Here is an 18389-nt window from a genome sequence, read left to right as displayed (position 1 = left end):
ACTTCCTAAAATGTAGACTTCGGCACTGTATTCAAATCAATTTGAATGAAAAGTAAAGCTAATGTACAAATATACTTCAACAGGGAGAAATTATCTCACTGCATTAATTACCTTCATTCAGTTTTATATTCATTAATAATTCATGGTACCTCAGCGGGCCACCACATACTCAATTACTCTCATAGTACGTGGCTTTATGCTCACCCTCCTCATTGGAACCAATGTGTTTTTTAGTTTTATACTTATTTGCAATTTTATAGGTGTGTAATTCACTACTAAGGATACTTAGCTTTAAGGTAAGTATCTTTATATACTTTGAGGTAGTGTCTTTATATACAAAGATCCCCCAGAATGAAGCTCTCTCTATTATTAAAGATACTATAGAGAATAGAACTGAACATCAGAGAATTTCTAACTCCTTTCTCTTAAGATTAGCTGAATGGGTTCTTAAAAACAGCTTCTTTGAATATAAAGGCACTACATATCAGCAGACAGAGGGGGTTGCAATGGGAGTAACAGTGGCCCCATCTATAGCCACCCTATATGTAGGGAAGTTCGAGACTGAATTCATATATCCTTCGATATTTTTCCAGTCTATCCAGGTCTGGAAAAGATTTTTGGATGACATTTTTATACTATGGGATGGGTCAGAACAAGATTTGGAGAGGTTTTGTACATGGATTAACACCTTAAATCCACATCTTCAATTTGTTGCTCACCACAGTAAAACCACAATTGAATTTCTTGACATCCTTATTAATAAGGATGATACAGGGATATATACCACCTTATATAGAAAAGGTGTAGCTAGGAATACACTTCTTCATTTCAACAGCTACCATCCATACCATCTGAGGTATAACTTACCGATCAGTCAATATCTGAGAATACGAAGGGTATGTTCGACCCTAAGTGAATTTAAAAGGGTCGCTAAAGATCTGGAGGGAAGATTCCTAGAAAGGGGGTACCCTAGAAAAGCTGTCACACAAGCTTACCTCAGGGCTAGGTATGCCCAGAGAGATCTCTTATTGCAAGAAAAACCTAGGGATAAAGAGGAAGATCGTCTCGTTTGTGTTTTGCCATACTCTGTAGCATCAGGAGTATTAATCTCCTATATCAAACAATTTTGGTCCATACTGAGTTTACATGAAATCTTTACAGAACTCCCCCTGTTTTCCCATCGTCGGGGTAGGACCATTGGTCAAGCACTCCTTAAATCTGAAAGGATTAGAATGGACCCCAGTAAGATCAAGGGCCATGAAAAATGCCAACAGTGTCAATGGTGCCATTTGACACTGGAGGGCCCCCAATGGACTGACCCTCAGTCGGGGTACGTAATCAAGGCTAGGACTAATACCAACTGTAAGTCCCTTCGAGTCATCTATGTGATTGTATGTCCTTGCAATTTAGTGTATGTTGGGCGCACCAAGAGAGCGATTAATGTTCGTCTTAACGAACATAAATCGAGGATTACAACACTAGCTATACAAGCTCCAATAGTCCAGCATTGCATTGATAAAGATCACGGAATCCATCAATTAAAATGGAGAGTCATAGACCATATGGAAGTGAACGAACTAAAAGGGGACTGGGAACAGAGACTTAACGTGCTTGAGCAGCGGTGGATTTACCGCCTAAACTCAGTAGCTCCATACGGACTTAATAATGAGCTAGAGTGGGCTTCCCTTATTTAAGATATGTCAGGATTTTATATCGGGTTAGGTCTTGAGGTGTCCTCCTGTCTTATAGAGATTCAATGTACCCAATTATAAAAGAATTGACTCCAACCCCTGACGTCACTGCTCACAAAATGGTGGACAGTGACGTACGGTGGGAGGGAGCCTATAAATCATGTGATTTTAAGCCGGCCAGCCATTTCGCTTCGGCGCTTTGGTGGCAGAATGTTTACAAACGGTAAGAATGATTTAAACACGTTTTAGACAATTATACTTGGCAACAGCGCTTTAATAGGCTGGGAAGGTGGATTAGCATAATTTAGACTTGTATTTTATACTTTACAGGGAGTTGGAGCCTTGAGAAAGCCCACTAATATACACGGGCGAAACATGTTGGTGTTGTCGTAAAAACTCCCATGCACAGCGTCTTGCTAAACAAGCCAACAGCTTAAAGCTAAGTATCCTTAGTAGTGAATTACACACCTATAAAATTGCAAATAAGTATAAAACTAAAAAACACATTGGTTCCAATGAGGAGGGTGAGCATAAAGCCACGTACTATGAGAGTAATTGAGTATGTGGTGGCCCGCTGAGGTACCATGAATTATTAATGAATATAAAACTGAATGAAGGTAATTAATGCAGTGAGATAATTTCTCCCTGTTGAAGTATATTTGATAAAGATACTTCCGACATACTCTTTTAAAATTTTCTCCCTCTTTGGATTATGCACAGGTGGCTCAGGCTTGGAGTGTAGAGTTAAAAGATTACGTTGCAGGGATCGCATATACATCGTTTTTTGAAATTGCTGCAAGGTATATTTCCAGATATTTCTTATTTTGAAATGGGGTATAAAGTTATATGTAGATTGTATATAGTGCCTTGGCGTGCTTATCATGCAAAACTCATCTCTGAAGGGTCTTGTCCTAAATGTGGTCACTCTAAAACTACATTATCCCATATGTTTTGGACATGTCCACTAGTGCATTCATTTTGGAATGTCATCTTTTCCAAAGTTGGCTGCATGTGGAGTACTACATGGCACTGTAATAGTTATAGCTTATTTTGGCTATTTGACATTCTACATCCTATCCCCAGTGGTATTAAGAGTTTTTTGAAAAGAGTGTTGCTATCTGGATTGAAAGTTATTCTTTCTCTTTGGATAGGATCTTTACGTCCTACTTAGTCATTGGTGTTCACATATGCTTCATCTTTTACTTATGGAAAGCTTGTCTTTATCTGATTGGGATGCTTGACAAGACGAGTGTTGCTAACCCTTTGGCAACTGTTTTTAGATACTCTAACCCCTACTGCATGCAGTCGTGTTTTAATTAAGTCTTGATATTTTTTAAGGTATTGTTTTAATTAATAAGTCTTAATACTTTTTATGGTATTGTTTTACGCAGCCTTGGAGGGGACGGGATAGGGGGAGTGAGATATGGAGATATTATGAATTGCTGTTTGCTTAACTATTATTTTAATGTATATATTTGAACTTTTTGAAAATATTTAATAAAAATGATTTAAAAAAAATAAATAAATGTTTGTCCCAGCTGCTACTTCCTGTAAGACTGGGTAATAGAAGGGTCCAGTGACAGAACAGAAAAAATGCCATGTTTATTGTTCTAAGTGCTAGAACAGGGAACAAGATGTCCAATGCATGGAAATAGATGTAACCCCCTAAATTGCTCATGGGAGCAAAACTAATTACGCATGATTAACTAAGTCATTATAGAGTTGCTAACATTAGGGAAAATTACTAATGAAGTAAGATTGACAAGAACCAAATATGGGCCTAGTGGCAAAATGCAGTCCTATGCAATTTATCATTGGATCTTAATAAAGTAATTGTATTGTAACTGGAAGATGTACGAAATTATGTATGAATAATAATAAATGAAATGATGTCATGAAGCTAATAAAATGTCCTGTTGCCTGTGGTTCAGGGAGATTCTTGGGTTGGACTCTGCTAGTTAGCAGAGTCATACCCAAGAATTTGTGTCTAGTTGTTATTCCTTGGCCTCTCTCAGAGATGAAAGAAAAGAGCTGAGTAGGAAATCTGTCCACGCAGGTATTCAGAGCAAATAGCACATGCTGGCATGGCTCCTGGATATTCAATGCTGGTGCTTGGATATAACTTGGCTGGGTCTAATTCTATCCACAGCAGTCAGTGTTTACAAAAACGCTGACCACCACTGGCTGAATATTGACCATTATATGATTTTGTTCCAACAATATGTACCTACAGTTAGTATATAAAGCTGACCACCACTGGCTGAATATTGACCATTATATCATTTTGTTCCAACAATATGTACCTACAGTTAGTATGTAAAGCTAGAAATATGATTCTTTCAAGATAACTTGAAGCTATGAAGCAAATGAGATCAAATGAGATTTGCTTTATGATGATGAACCTGACACTATTTAAGTATCTTTCCATTTTAAATTCTCTATCGTCATTGTCTTTCCCCCATCTTTGTTTTCCTGGTGTATTATCCATTTTTTAAATATTTTCTTCCCCCTATCTCCCTATGCCATCCATACTTCTTTCTCTTTTCAGCTTTCTTTTGATTCATTGCTCACTGATTTCTGTTTCAATATAGGAAGAAGGAAGATAATTCCAGGCCGAGAAAAGCCAGTATTGCCTGTGCCTACCCAGTCAAAGATTCCTTATAGCACACCACAAGGACCAACATATAAGTGAGTATTTCTCCTTCCTATCCCAGAACAGATACTAACATATGCATCAATGTTCCTTTCTCTACCTTACTTAGAAACATAGAAAGATGATGGCAGAAAAGGGCTTTAGCCCATCAAGTCTGCCCACTCTACTGACCCACCCCATTAAGTCTGAGTACTAATGACCTAGTTCCTTAACTCGACCCTCGAAGGGATCCCACTAGGACGTCCCATTTATTCTTAAAGTCAAGCACGCTGGTGGCCTTGATCACCTGCTCTAGAAGCTTGTTCCAGTGATCTACAACCCTTTCTGTGAAGAAATACTTCCTTACGTCACTATCAAATTTCCCTCCTTTGAGTTTGAGCGGATGCCCCCTTGTGACCGAGGGTCCTTTGAGAAAGAAGATGTCTTCTTCCACCTCGACACGTCCCGTGATGTATTTAAATGTCTCAATCATGTCCCCCCTTTCCCTGCGTTCTTCTAGAGTGTAGAGCTGCAATTTGTTTAGTCTTTCTTCGTACAAGAGACCCTTGAGCCCTGAGATCATCCTAGTGGTCATCCGCTGAACCGACTCAACTCTAAGCACGTCTTTACGGTAATGTGGCCTCCAGAATTGCATGAGTAAATATTACATGAGTAAATATTAACTGCTTGACATCCTACCATAGCTACTAAAACACTAGTGAGTATCCCTCACACTGCCATCACCAACACACCCATGGATAATCCTTCTTTTTCATTCTACCACAACCATATAACTCAGATAATATTTCCCCTTATGATCCCACCATAGCTACAATAGATTCTGGATCTAGAAGCTGTAATGGAAGAAAATGGGTTGGATATAGTGGCGATCATAGAGATGTAGTTCATGGAGAACCATGACTGGGATGTAGTTATACCGGGCTGTAATCTGTTCAGGAAAGACAGGGAAGGAAGAAAAGGAGGGGGGAGTAGCGTTATATGTTAAAGATCATATTAAAGCCACACAATTGCAGGATCTGCAGGGCAAGGAAGAGACACTGTGGATCATTTTGGAAAGAGGAAATGGTGAATATATTTACATTGGTGTGATATACAGGCCTCCATAGACTGAGAAATAGATAGAGATTTAATAGTAGACATTCAGAATATATCTAAAAAAGGGGAAGTCTTGCTTATGGTGATTTTAACATGCCGGATGTTGATTGGGGTATCCCTATTGTGGGGTCTTCTAGAAGTAGGGAGATTCTGGATGCTCTACAAGGAGAACCGTTCCATCTGTTAGTAATGGAACCCATGCAGGATGGGGGTCATACTGGACTTAAGAACATAAGAAGTTGCCTCCGCTGAGGCAGACCAGAGGTCCATCTTGCCCAGTGGTCCGCTCCCGCGGCGGCCCATCAGGCCTAATTGCCTGAACAGTGTCCCTGACTAATTTTGTAACTACCTCTAATCCTCTAATCCTATCCCTATAACCTACCTCTACTCCTATACAAACAGGGAAAGTGTTTCTGATGTTACAGTGGGTGATCATCTGGCATCCAGTGATCACTGCATGGTGTGGTTTAATATTAATATGGGTATAGAGGGGGCTCATTCAAAAGCCTAGACTTCTTAAAAAACTAACTTTGTTTAGATGGGGGTTTACATCAAGGAATTGTGTGGGTGGGAACATCTGGAAGGAGTGGAAATGCGGTGGGCAAAACTGAAAGGAGCGATTGAAAGGGCGACAAACCTTTTTGTGAGGCAAGTAAGTAAAAGGAAGAGGAAAGGAAGGCCGCTTTGGTTCTCAAAAGTAATAGCTGAGAAGGTAAGGAATAAGAGGTTAGCTTTCATAAACTACAAAAGATTGCAGAAAGAGAAAGACAGGCTAAAATATCTGGAAAAGGTAAGAGAAGCTGGTCATGTAGTCAGGAAAGCAAAGATGCAAATGGAAGAAAAATAGCTAACATGGTAAAACGGGGAGACAAGACATTTTTTAGATATATTAGTGATAGGAAGAAGTGCAAAAGTGGCATTATGAGACTCAAAGGTGAAGGGAAGGAATTTGTAGAAGCTGATAAAGAAAAGGCCGAATTGCTTAACAAATATTTCTGTTAAGAACATAAGAATAGCCTTACGGGTCAGACCAATGGTCTGTTAAGCCTAGTAGCCCCTTTTTCACAGTGGCCAATCCAGGTCACTAGTACCTAGCCAAAACCTAAGGAGTAGCAATATTCTATGCTACTGATACAGGGCAAGCAGTGGCTTCCTCCATGTCTTTCTCAATAACAGACTATGGACTTTTCCTCCAGGAACTGTGTTCTGTGTTCACGGCTGAAGCGCTGGAAGCGGGACCGCAGAATACAAACATGAATAGGGATGGAGGAGTAATAGACCCTGATCGATTTTCAGAGGGTTGTGTTTGTGAGGAGCTAGCTAAACTAAAGGCAGACATAGCGATGGGGCCAGATGGTGTACATCCGAAGGTGCTAAAGGAAGTTAGGGAAATTCTGGTAGCTCCGCTGACTGACCTTTTCAATGAGTCTCTAGAGTCGGGAATGGTACTGGAGGACTTGGGAAGGTTGGATGTGGTCCCTCTCCACAAAAGGAAGTAAAGAAGAAGTAGGAAATTATAGGCTGTGTGTGGTTTTCGTGATAAGGCGTATGGAGACAGACTTAAGATCTCAGTCTGTATACTTTAGAAGAAAGGCGGGAGAGGGGATATATGATAGACACGTTTAAATACCTATGTAATATAAATGTGCATGAGTCGAATCTCTTTCATTTGAAAGGAAACTCTGCAATGAGAGAGCATAGGATGAAGTTAAGAGGTGATAGTCTCTGTTTCTACCACCTCTTCCAGTAGACTGTTCCACACATCTACCACCCTTTCCGTAAAAAAGTATTTCCTCAGATTACTCCAGAGCCTGTGTCTGAATTCAAGTGGGCCTCGGAGAGAGAGAAAGAGCTAATGGTTACTGTGGATGGGCATTTGGCCTTTATTTGCCGTCATGTTTCTATTACATCAGGGAGTGATCCTCCCAATTCAGTCATAAACAAAGTGAGCATTTTGCCATATTTTCTGTACTTCATTCACATCCCATGATTGATACCATCTTATTAGTGAGTGTTCTCTTCCTTACCATTCTCCTTAAACTGGATTTCCAATCTTTTGTCTTCCTTTTATATTTCATCATGTTAAAAATCATATAAAATTGAACTTTGTTTTCCCCCTTTACAGTAGACCCCCTGATCAGCCTGATCGTTGTAAAGCACATTTTGATGCTATTGCCAACATTCGAGGAGAAGTCTTTTTCTTCAAAAGTAAGTATATGATTGTTTTATTTTCTCTCTTAATAAGATTTGATACTTTTTACCTTCCCAGTCTCCAGCCAAATAAGTAGTTCTGTCACAGACACCTGAAGAAGTCCTTAGTCTACTTCAAGAAACATTCAGAACGTATGGACACTTATCACAGGAGAGATTTTGTATCTGTCCCGATGCATGAGATGTGAAGGCTCATTTGCATAGATCATCAAAGGACGAATTGGCAATCCTACTAGTATTTTACAAAAGGCTCTGCCAAATGTTGAGCCTTTATAATATATGTAGAAGGGCACCAACTAATACATGTGTATTTGCTGCCACTTATATTGAAAGGCTGTATGTGGAAACAGAATGGAATCATGTTGTAGCTTCCACACATGTAAGTACCAGCACGTACATGTAGAAGTGGACATTTTGCAGTTTCAACTTATAAGTGCGGCACTTGTACATATAGGGCTCCTTTTACTAAGGTGTGCTAGCGTTTTTAGCGCATGCACAAGATTAGTGTGCGCTAGCCAAAAAATTACCGCCTTCTTAAAAGGAGGTGGTAGCGGCTAGCGTGCACGGAATTTTAGCATGCGCTATTCCGCACCTTAAGGCCCTAACACACCTTTGTAAAAGGAGCCCCTAGTCTCCCAGTTTCATATAAGTGGCAGCAGTTAGCATTTGAAGCTACCTAATTTTTTTTTAACATTTAAGGCAAAAATGGAAAACAGAGGATTAAGAGATTTAGGGGGAAGTTATCAATGTAGGCTACTGTTAAGTCATGTTTATTGTACCACAAGTTGGGTTATTTTATGCATTGAAATCCTGTGCTAAAATAACCCAACTTGTGGTAATATAACCCAACTTAACAGGATCCCTTGTGGGGAAGTTGTCCATGTGGGCTTTCATTTAGACATGTTCTTTTACTGTTAACCCCGTTAACCCCTGTTAACTGTTAATAACTAGGTCTCATTGTATAAAATGGGACCCAAAATAAAATAGCACATTAGTGGTAAAATAACAAGTCTTAATGGTAGCTCACATGGCTAACTTCCCCTCTTACTCCAATAATCCCTCATAAAGCTCTGGCTTAAGTGAGCAGTTTTTAAAATTCTATTCATGCCTCTGAGCTAGTGCAGAACCTGACAGAGGAATTTTGTTTACATGTATGTGTACTCCCATTCCAAGATATACACTTTTAGACTCTTCAAAACATGCCCCCTTGATTTTTGTGGGTCCCATCCATGTCCATATGCAAATAGCAGCATTCTAAAATCATTATCTACATGGAATAATGTCCCGACCTACTTACGTGAAGAATCAATTCTTAATAATTTCAAGACGAAGTTAACAACATTCCTCTTTCTTGATGCCTTCGAGACCTAACTGTCCTTCTAAGGGCAATCTAGCTTAATTTTATCTCTAGCAGCCCCTCCTATTGTTTTTTCCCTAAATGTTTTCTTTCATCTTGATTATTGTAGTTCCTGCCCTCTGACCCGTTGTTCCCGTTTGTCTTTGGTTTAAATGTCTTCGAATATCATTGTTATTCCTGGTGATGCCCTGTCATCTTAAATTTGTATTTTTACCAAACTATGTTTTTACGATTGATTGGTTGGGCGGTTTAAGAAATTTTAAATAAACTTTAAACTTGATCTCTATGGTGCGGCAAATCCCCACATAACAGAAGTAGAAGTTTTTATTTTATTTGATCTCCACTGTTTGGGCCATCTGGGGTTTCTCCCAGAACTGGGAGGAGAAAGACTATAGGAATTGTTAGATAGAAACATAGAAACATAGAAATAGACGGCAGATAAGGGTCCACGGCCCATCTAGTCTGCCCACCTTAATGTCCCTCCCCTACCTTTGCCCTGTGAATAGATCCCATGTGCCGATCCCATTTGGCCTTAAAATCAGGCACGCTGCTGGCCTCAATCACCTGTAGTGGAAGACTATTCCAGCGATCAACCACTCTTTCAGTGAAAAAGAATTTCCTGGTGTCACCTTGTAGTTTCCCACCCCTGATTTTCAACGGATGCCCTCTTGTTGTCGTGGGACCCTTGAAAAAGAAGATATCTTCCTCCGCCTCGATGCGGCCCGTAAGATACTTGAACGTCTCGATCATGTCCCCCCTCTCTCTGCGCTCCTCGAGCGAGTATAGCTGTAATTTGTCAAGCCGTTTTTCGTATGGTAGATCCTTGAGTCCCGAGACCATCCGGGTGGCCATTCTTTGCACCGACTCCAGTCTCAGCACATCCTTGCGATAATGCGGCCTCCAGAATTGCACACAGTATTCCAGGTGGGGCCTCACCATGGATCTATACAATGGCATAATGACTTCCGCCTTACGACTGACGAAACTCCTTCGTATGCAGCCCATGATTTGTCTTGCCTTGGACGAAGCATGCTCCACTTGATTGGCAGACTTCATGTCCTCACTGACGATTACCCCCAAGTCTCGTTCTGCTACCGTTTTTGCTAGGATCTCGCCATTAAGGGTATAAGATGTTCTTATAAAGAGCATTTATTGAGCACAGAGATATTAAAATAGGTGAGGATTAAAAAGTTATATATATGCATTGTAAATAATGGTTACATGCAGGGTGTAGCTATGGCAAATGTTCAGAGTGTGGTAAGGTCTGGGCACACTCCTCAAAAGTTGGGGAGGCAATACTGCAGGTGTAGATCAAGCACCACCAATCTTAATTAGATGAAGGTTTCCGGGCCCTTTTTAGACCCTGACAAGCTAGTCTTCAGGTGTAACTAAGCTGCTGTCAACCATGAAAGTCTTTGCCTTTAAGAAATAATCTCAGAGACAAACTTGGGGAGCATTATACAGCCTGTCAGATATATCTTTCTCATCCTGTACTAGTGTACTCAGGGTGGCTTTATAAAAGTCAATTTCTTCCTGCTAGAAGTTCACTTTGTTCTAAGGAGGCATTCCTGTGACCTTTCTGGCATCACACTCTCACTTGCTCTCACTTCTTAACTGGAGTACAAGGCTTATAAAGATATTCTGCTTAGCCTTATTTGCATTTGCAAATGCATGCTGCTGACCTCATCCTCAGGCTCCTGCAATACTCAATATAATGCGGACTAGGATTTTATTTCCTTTTAATTATTTGCCTCTACACTCTGGATAACACACACATTTCATAACACGTCTTACCCATGTCATCCTCTACCCCAGCTGATAACTTAAAGGAAACACTAACAAAATAGAATAGTAAGATTCTACTTCTCACCATTACTGCATGTCTACAAATCGTCACTTCTATTCTGTACACAGTCTCTTAATACCTTTGTTTCAGAGTTCTTTCCTGTCACGTTTTACTTTCTGCTTGCAGAATCTTCTGTCCCCCAAACACCTCTTCATTATATCCAGGCAGGCTTCTTTTTTCTTTCATCAGGCTTGGGTAGTTCTTTTCATGTCCTCTCTTCCTTCCCTTCTGGTCCATCTGCTTTTAAGCAGGGCTAAGAAGGTCCTGGAGTAACTCCACCCAGGGACCCATCTCTGGCTAACTCAGGATGCCTCTTCTGGTACCTCTTCTCTTCCTGAAGCTACTGGAAGGATCTTTCTCTCCCTTCCCCAGATGATTCCCATCCAGGTTTCACCTTGCTTCCCTGAGCTCCCAAAGAACCGGCCCTTGGCCCCTAAGCTTCTTTGAGGGAGACAGATGGATAAGGGTGACCTGGTCGATATTGTATATCTGGATTTTCAGAAGGCGTTTGAAAAGGTTCCACATGAACAACTACTTCGGAAAATTGCAAGCCATGGAATCAAGGGTGAAATACTCACATGGATTAAAAACTGGCTAGAGCATAGGAAACGGAGAGTGGGGTAAATGGACAATACTCGGACTGGAAGAGCATCACCAGTGGGGTGCCGCAGGCTTGGTGCTTGGACCCGTGCTCTTCAATATCTTTATAAACGGTCTGGACATTGGTACGACGAGTGAGGTGATTAAATTTATGGACGATATGGGAGGAAGTGATGTCATCCTGCCAAATTGCTGCTTAGAGCAGGAGCTCCGCGGGGCTTTTGAGAAACATTGTGCATTGAGCTTCCAGAGTGCGTTTTCTGCCGGTATCTTGGGAAAGTTGTGCTCCCCATACCATGGCGACTCGAAAATGACTTGAAAAATTTAAATATTTTGGCGAGGCCGAGGACAAACCAAGTTCCAAGGGGTCTGGAGAAACAGTGGAGAAAAAAAAGATGGCGGCGGGGCCATCGTTCCACTCGGAGTCTGAAGATGAGGGTATTGCTGACCAGATGGGGGATGATTGCGAGGCACCCAAGAAATTTATGACTGCATGGTTTCAGGAGCTGAAAGCAGAGATCATTGGGGTTCGAGTTGATGTCAAGGCGGCGTTAGCGGAGCTCCGGTTGGAGGTCAGTGAGCTGGGAGCAAGAGTGTCTGCCTCAGAGGACCACGTGGCAACACGTTCTACCTCAGTATCCGCCAATAAAGATAACACGGATCACCTCTCCACTGAGTTGCAGGATCTCTAGAATCAGGTTGATGACCTAGAGAATAGATCTCGGCGCTGTAACTTGCACTTCAAGGGAATCCCTGAAATCGAGGCTTATCGGGACTGCAAGGCGGTGGTGCATGAGCTTTGAGAGCACCTGCTGAGAGCTGATGGAGCTGAAATGCCTGATTCTATTGTGCTAGTGCAGGCCCATCACAGTTTGGGGCCAGTGCACGGCCAGGGCACCCGAGACATAATTGCCTGCTTTGGTGAGTTTCCCCTGAAGGAATGCATTTTGTTGGCGGGACACCGACAGGCAACTCTCCGGTGGAAAGATCTTACTGTGGGAGTTTTCCAGGATTTTGCTTGGTCTACACTACAGAAGCGCAGAGCATTTAAAGATGTTACTCAAGCTTTGCACACCGGGGGCCATAAATATTGCTGGCTCTTTCCTTTTGGACTGTGGCTGACCATTAATGTAACCTCTAAATGTGTCAGCCATGTGGCGGAGGCATGGGCAGAGATGAGAGCCCTGGGGTGCGCGAGTGCGATGGAAAGATCTCAGGCAGGCCCCAGTGGTGGCATCCACATCTAAACAGAGCGAGACTTGGCACACTGCTTTGCGCTCTGGCAAGAAACCTGCTAAGCCTGTACCATGAGGGCTCATGATTGCTGTCTTGATGGTTTTATTGTTTACCTGTACTGAATGTTACTGTTCTTTTTGAGCTTCCTCACCATGCCTTTCTAACAACAGGTTCTGTGGAGGAGTCTGGGGGTGCCTGGGCAACCTTCTGAAGTACTTGCTGTGTGGTCAGTGCATTGTGACTTCTATGACTATTTAGTATTGTGGTTGCTCGGGTTTGGGCCTATTCTGGGTGGGCTCCAGTTGTATGTTTGGGGTTTGATTCTGTGTGGATGTGCCTGGAGTTGGGGTGCGGGAGGGGTATCTGAGGGCCGGCAGCTTGTGCATGAGGGAGTGGGGTTTGTCTGGAAGTTTCATAGTTTAATTTACTGGGTGATGATTGCCTTTGGAGGAGGAATGCACTTTTTACCTGCTGGCGAATCCTGGCAATAAGGGTTTGGTGCAGTGCCAGGGCGGGGGGAGGGGGTGGGGTTTGGGGGCTAGGGAGGGGGGTGGAGTGGGGTGGGGAGGGGGGTAAGGTTGGTAAGCTTTTCACTGTAGGTTCTTGGAATGTTAATGGGCTTAGTAGTCTGGGTAAGCGCAGTATTGTGTATCGGGCATTGGCAACAATGAAGTGGGATGTCTGTTTACTTCAGGAAACTCACCTGAGACCACGGGATGTGGCTGTTTTACATCCACCCTATTTTGATCAGGTATGGACTCACCAGGGGCAGCATCCTGGTAAAAAGGTGGGTGGGCTTGCCATACTTATCAGAAAGGGGCTGGGGCTTGTTGTGAACCAAGTCTATTGAGATGCTGCTGGTCGATGCCTGGCTCTTTTGGCTTCTTTACAAGGGTGTCCCATCACTATCATTAAACGTTATTGTTCAAATGTAGGTCAGGCTGGGTTCTATGACTCTCTTAGAGTGGATTTGGTGGGTTTTGTAAGAGGTTCTATTTATCTTGGTGGGGATTTTAAAGTTACTCCTGATGTGCACCTGGACCACTCCTCTGGAGGGTCGCGTCCACCTTCTCGGGCTCATTGTAGGACTTTACTGTCTCTGTTTTACTCTTTGGGCTTGGTAGACTGTTGGAGATTTTCACACCCCATGCAACGCTCTTACACTCATTCCTATGCACACCAATCTTACGCACGTATAGATGGGATATGGGCTCATCGTAATATGTGGGGAGGGATACAGCAAGCAGAGATTGGTCAAATCCAGATTTCAGACCATTCTCCGGTCTGGATAGCTTGTCTCGGATTTTGGGAGGTGGTGGGGGCATCATTTTTGGCAGCTCAATGAGTCTTTGCTGAAAGATCCTGAAGTAAATCGGGAAGTGGGTATTGCCTTGGACCAGTATCTTCAGAATAATGATAATGATACGGTCAGCGATGCTATTTTGTGGGATGCGCTGAAGGTGGTGGTCCACGGAGTCTTTATAAAATGGGGGGCTCGCCATAAACAATTGCGAGCTCAATGATCTTTGTCCCTTCATGAGCAATTAGTGCGATTAGGGAGCTTACACCAGAGATACCAGGACCCTTTGATGTTTGAACAACTTTTGAAGGTCCGTACAGAGCTTTCTTTATTGCAGCTGGAAGAATATGAGTTTTTGAGGTTGCGTTTGTGACAAATGATTTATGAGTATAATAACAAATCCGGTTCATACTTGCCCAGATTTATTAAGCTAAAGCAAGTGAGGGCGGCCATTACCTGTATACAGGATTCCGCAGGTAAAACATACTGCACTGATCAAGCCATCAGGAAAGTTTTTCTTTCTTACTATTCAGATCTTTATCATGCATTGGCTGGGCGGGACGTCGATGCTATAACGGACTATTTGTCTGCGTTACCACTTCCCCAGCTGTCGGTATCTAACCATGAACTCCTTAATGAGCCTATCACGTTAAGGGAGGTACAGGGTGTTATTGCCAGCCTGAAATTGGGGAAATCACCGGGGCTCGAAGGGTATACTAACCAATTCTACAAACAATTTTGTGATGTTATGGCCCCCTTGTTGGTCCGAGTGGCGAATGGGGTGAGGGGCAGATCTCCCTTGCCTTCCTCCATGGGTGAGGTGGGGATCTCGTTCCTGCTCAAGCCGGGTAGAGACCCATTAGGATGTGGAGCGTAGCGTCCCATTTCATTGTTGAATACTGATGCAAAAATTTTTGTGAAGTCTTAGCTCTTCGCTTGGGTAAACTCCTGCCAAAGTTGATCCATATGGATCAATCTGGCTTTATTCAACGTCAGCAGGTTAGTGATAATATTCAGAGAACGTTGCATTTATTGTGGGCAGTCTGGCAGACATGTGATAAAAATCGCCTTTTTGGTGATTGATGCTGAGAAGGCTTTCGATCAGGTAGATTGGGAGTTTTTATGGCAGGTGATGCACAGGATGGGGTTGGGCACTTTCTTCTTGGCTTGGGTGTAAGCGTTTTATAGGGCCCCAAAGGCAAATATTAGGATTAATGGGGGGTATAATGTGTTTTTTTTTTCCATAGCTAGGGGAACTCAACAGGGTTGTCCTTGTCTCCCCTTTTATTTGCTCTTTCTATGGAGCCTCTGGCTATTCATATTCGGGAACATGTGGATTTGCGGGGAGTGCAGGTAGATGAGCTGGAACATCGAATAGCCCTGTTTGCCGATGATGTTTTGTTGTTTGTCCGCGACCCGGAGGCCTCCCTACCGATTCTTGTTGAACTTTTCTCGGAGTATGGGAGGGAATTGGGGTTCACGGTGAACATGGATAAATCTGAGATACTGGGTGTTACTTTGGGTGAGGCAGATATACAACGGCTGTCTGCTAGGTTCCCCTTTCGGTGGCTCCGGGGGTAATTAGATACTTGGGGATCCGCTTGCCCAGAGATTTAACCCAACTGTATGCAGTGAACTATGCTAAGATTGTTCAACAGATATGGAATGATATTCAAAGATGGAATGGTTTATGGTTGTCCTGGTGGGGTAGAATTGCAGTTTTAAAAATGAGTGTTTTACCACGCTTACTTTTTCTGTTCCAAACTTTACCGATTCCAGTCCCATCTTTGGTATTGAAACAGTTACTCTACACGCTCTGTTTTTTAGGTTTATCTGGCAAGGGAGACCCCCTCGTCTTTCTAGGCAAGCATTATGAGCTGCACGGTTGTGTGTGGGGGTGTGTGCAGTACCCAATCTGTGGTATTTCTGGGCCGCTCAACTACAGCTATTGTTGGATTGGGAGATAGCAGACTCTAAAATTGTGGTATGTAAGGAGCAACATTTTGTGGGTCCTCATCGCTTGAAGTATTGGCTTTGGTCTTCTTCCCCTGGTGGCGTATCCCTGGAGGGTCAGGGGAATCCGTTCTTGGATCACCTTTTGAAGTTGTGGTGTGACACGCGTAAGCGTTGGGGAGACGGATTAGTCCCATCGGTTTTTGGTGCTATAAGTTGAGGAACCACAGTTCCCTGTTGGTCGGGAGAGTCGGACTTTTGAGAGGTGGGCACACTCTAATTTGATTACATTTCGAGATGTTCTTCATAAGAGGCTCCTGGTGTCTTTTGAAACCTTCCAGCTTAGTTGTGCATTGCCCAAGGGGGACTTTCTGGCTTACTCCCAAATTCGCCATTTTATTAGCTCCAGGGGTTGAGATAGGGGATCCTCTTGCTCTTCTGATCCTTTTGCACACATGTGGTTCACTCTTCGGGGTCTTCTTAAACCTATCTCGGTTCTTTACCAATATTTTCGGGGCTCCCTCCCCTTTCCATCTACCTACCAAAGGGCCTGGGAATCGGATTTGAGCTGTACTTTTTCTGACCGTGAATGGGCCACGATTTGTACTGAAGTGGGAAAGACATCCTCCTGTGTTCTTGTTCAGGAGAATGCTTATAAGGTGTTTACCAGGTGGTATTTCACTCCGGTGCGTTTGCACCGTATGTTCCCAGGAGCTTCTGCTTTGTGCTGGAGATGTGAGGTGGACTCGGGGACCTTTTTACATATTTGGTGGGAGTGCTCAGTATTGAAACCTTTTTGGCAGCAAGTGGTGGGCTGTCTGTCTCAGTTGCTGCAAATCCTTCTGCCTCTTACTCCACAGGGTTGTTTACTAGGCCTATATAATGTGTGCTTACATACCTGGCAAACTAAACTTAGACGATGGGGTTTGGCTGCAGCTAAATGTTTGATTGCCAACCATTGGAAACAGCTGGCTGCATCTACCAAGTTGGAGTGGACCTTAAAACTTCGGACCATTAGTAATATGGAACTTTCCATTGCAAAACGACATGGCTACTACTATACATATATCCGGACTTGGACTTTGATTATGGACAAAGTAGAGTCATTGCTTTGAGCTTACCTTTGTGGGTGGGGGGAGGGGTGCTGTTGATTGGGGTGCACTCCTGAAGAAACAACAGGAGGTCCCTCATTGGTGTACTTAGGGTTTTGGGCTTTGGGGAGGGGATGTGGGGTTCTGTTTGTGGGTGGGTATCAAGAATATTGTTGTTCTTGTGGTTTTGTTTCTTGTGCTTTCTTGGTCTGCTGATTGTTCCTTGAGCTTATTGCTGTTTTGTATTTACAATGTCACTGATATCCACATTTCTGTTTTAAATTTCAAAATTTTCAATAAACATTTAATGATTTAAAAAAAAAAAAAATTTGTGGACGATAGGAAGTTATTTAAATTTTTTTTTTTTTTTTTTCTTCTTAGCTATTTCTGGGCGAGAATCCAAAGCTTTACCCGGTACTGTGCTTGGGTTCCAACTGCCGAAATCTCTGTTAAGACTTACTCCAGCCCATCTACACCCTCCCAGCCATTGAAGCCCTCCCCTGCCCATCCTCCTCCAAACGGCCATACATAGACGCAGACCGTACAAGTCTGCCCAGTAACTGGCCTAGTTCAATCTTTAATATTATTTTCTGATTCTAAATCTTCTGTGTTTATCCCACGCTTCTTTGAACTCAGTCACAGTTTTACTCTCCACCACCTCTCTCGGGAGCGCATTCCAGGCATCCACCACCCTCTCCGTAAAGTAGAATTTCCTAACATTGCCCCTGAATCTACCACCCCTCAACCTCAAATTATGTCCTCTGGTTTTACCATTTTCCTTTCTCTGGAAAAGATTTTGTTCTACGTTAATACCCTTTAAGTATTTGAACGTCTGAATCATATCTCCCCTGTCTCTCCTTTCCTCTAGGGTATACATATTCAGGGCTTCCAATCTCTCTTCATACGTCTTCTGGCGCAAGCCTCCTATCATTTTCGTCGCCCTCCTCTGGACCACCTCAAGTCTTCTTACGTCTTTCGCCAGATACGGTCTCCAAAACTGAACACAATACTCCAAGTGGGGCCTCACCAATGACCTGTACCTTCTTCCTTCTACTGACTACGCCTCTCTTTATACAGCCCAGAATCCTTCTGGCAGCAGCCACTGCCTTGTCACACTGTTTTTTCGCCTTTAGATCTTCGGACACTATCACCCCAAGGTCCCTCTCCCCGTCCGTGCATATCAGCTTCTCTCCTCCCAGCATATACGGTTCCTTCCTATTATTAATCCCCAAATGCATTACTCTGCATTTCTTTGCATTGAATTTTCAGGCTTGAGGAATGGGCATCAACATGGCAGATGAGGTTTAACGTGGATAAGTGTAAAGTGATGTATGTAGGTAACAAAAATCTCATGCA

General features: G+C 42.9%; 1 protein-coding gene across 1 annotated transcript in view; it reads left to right on the top strand.

Annotated features, from left to right (window-relative positions):
- Positions 1 to 18389, top strand: part of MMP25 (matrix metallopeptidase 25) — a 140218-nt gene that overhangs the window by 71203 nt on the left and 50626 nt on the right. Inside the window, exons 6-7 of the mRNA XM_033946513.1 lie at positions 4283 to 4379; positions 7565 to 7647. Of these exons, the coding sequence (XP_033802404.1) occupies positions 4283 to 4379; positions 7565 to 7647 (180 nt within the window). The remainder of the gene's footprint in view (positions 1 to 4282; positions 4380 to 7564; positions 7648 to 18389) is intronic.

The sequence above is a fragment of the Geotrypetes seraphini genome, chromosome 5 (assembly GCF_902459505.1).
Source record: "Geotrypetes seraphini chromosome 5, aGeoSer1.1, whole genome shotgun sequence".
NCBI classification, from domain to species: domain Eukaryota; kingdom Metazoa; phylum Chordata; class Amphibia; order Gymnophiona; family Dermophiidae; genus Geotrypetes; species Geotrypetes seraphini.
The sequence above is the reverse complement of the archived record's forward strand: the minus strand, read 5'-3'. Positions and strand labels throughout refer to the sequence as shown.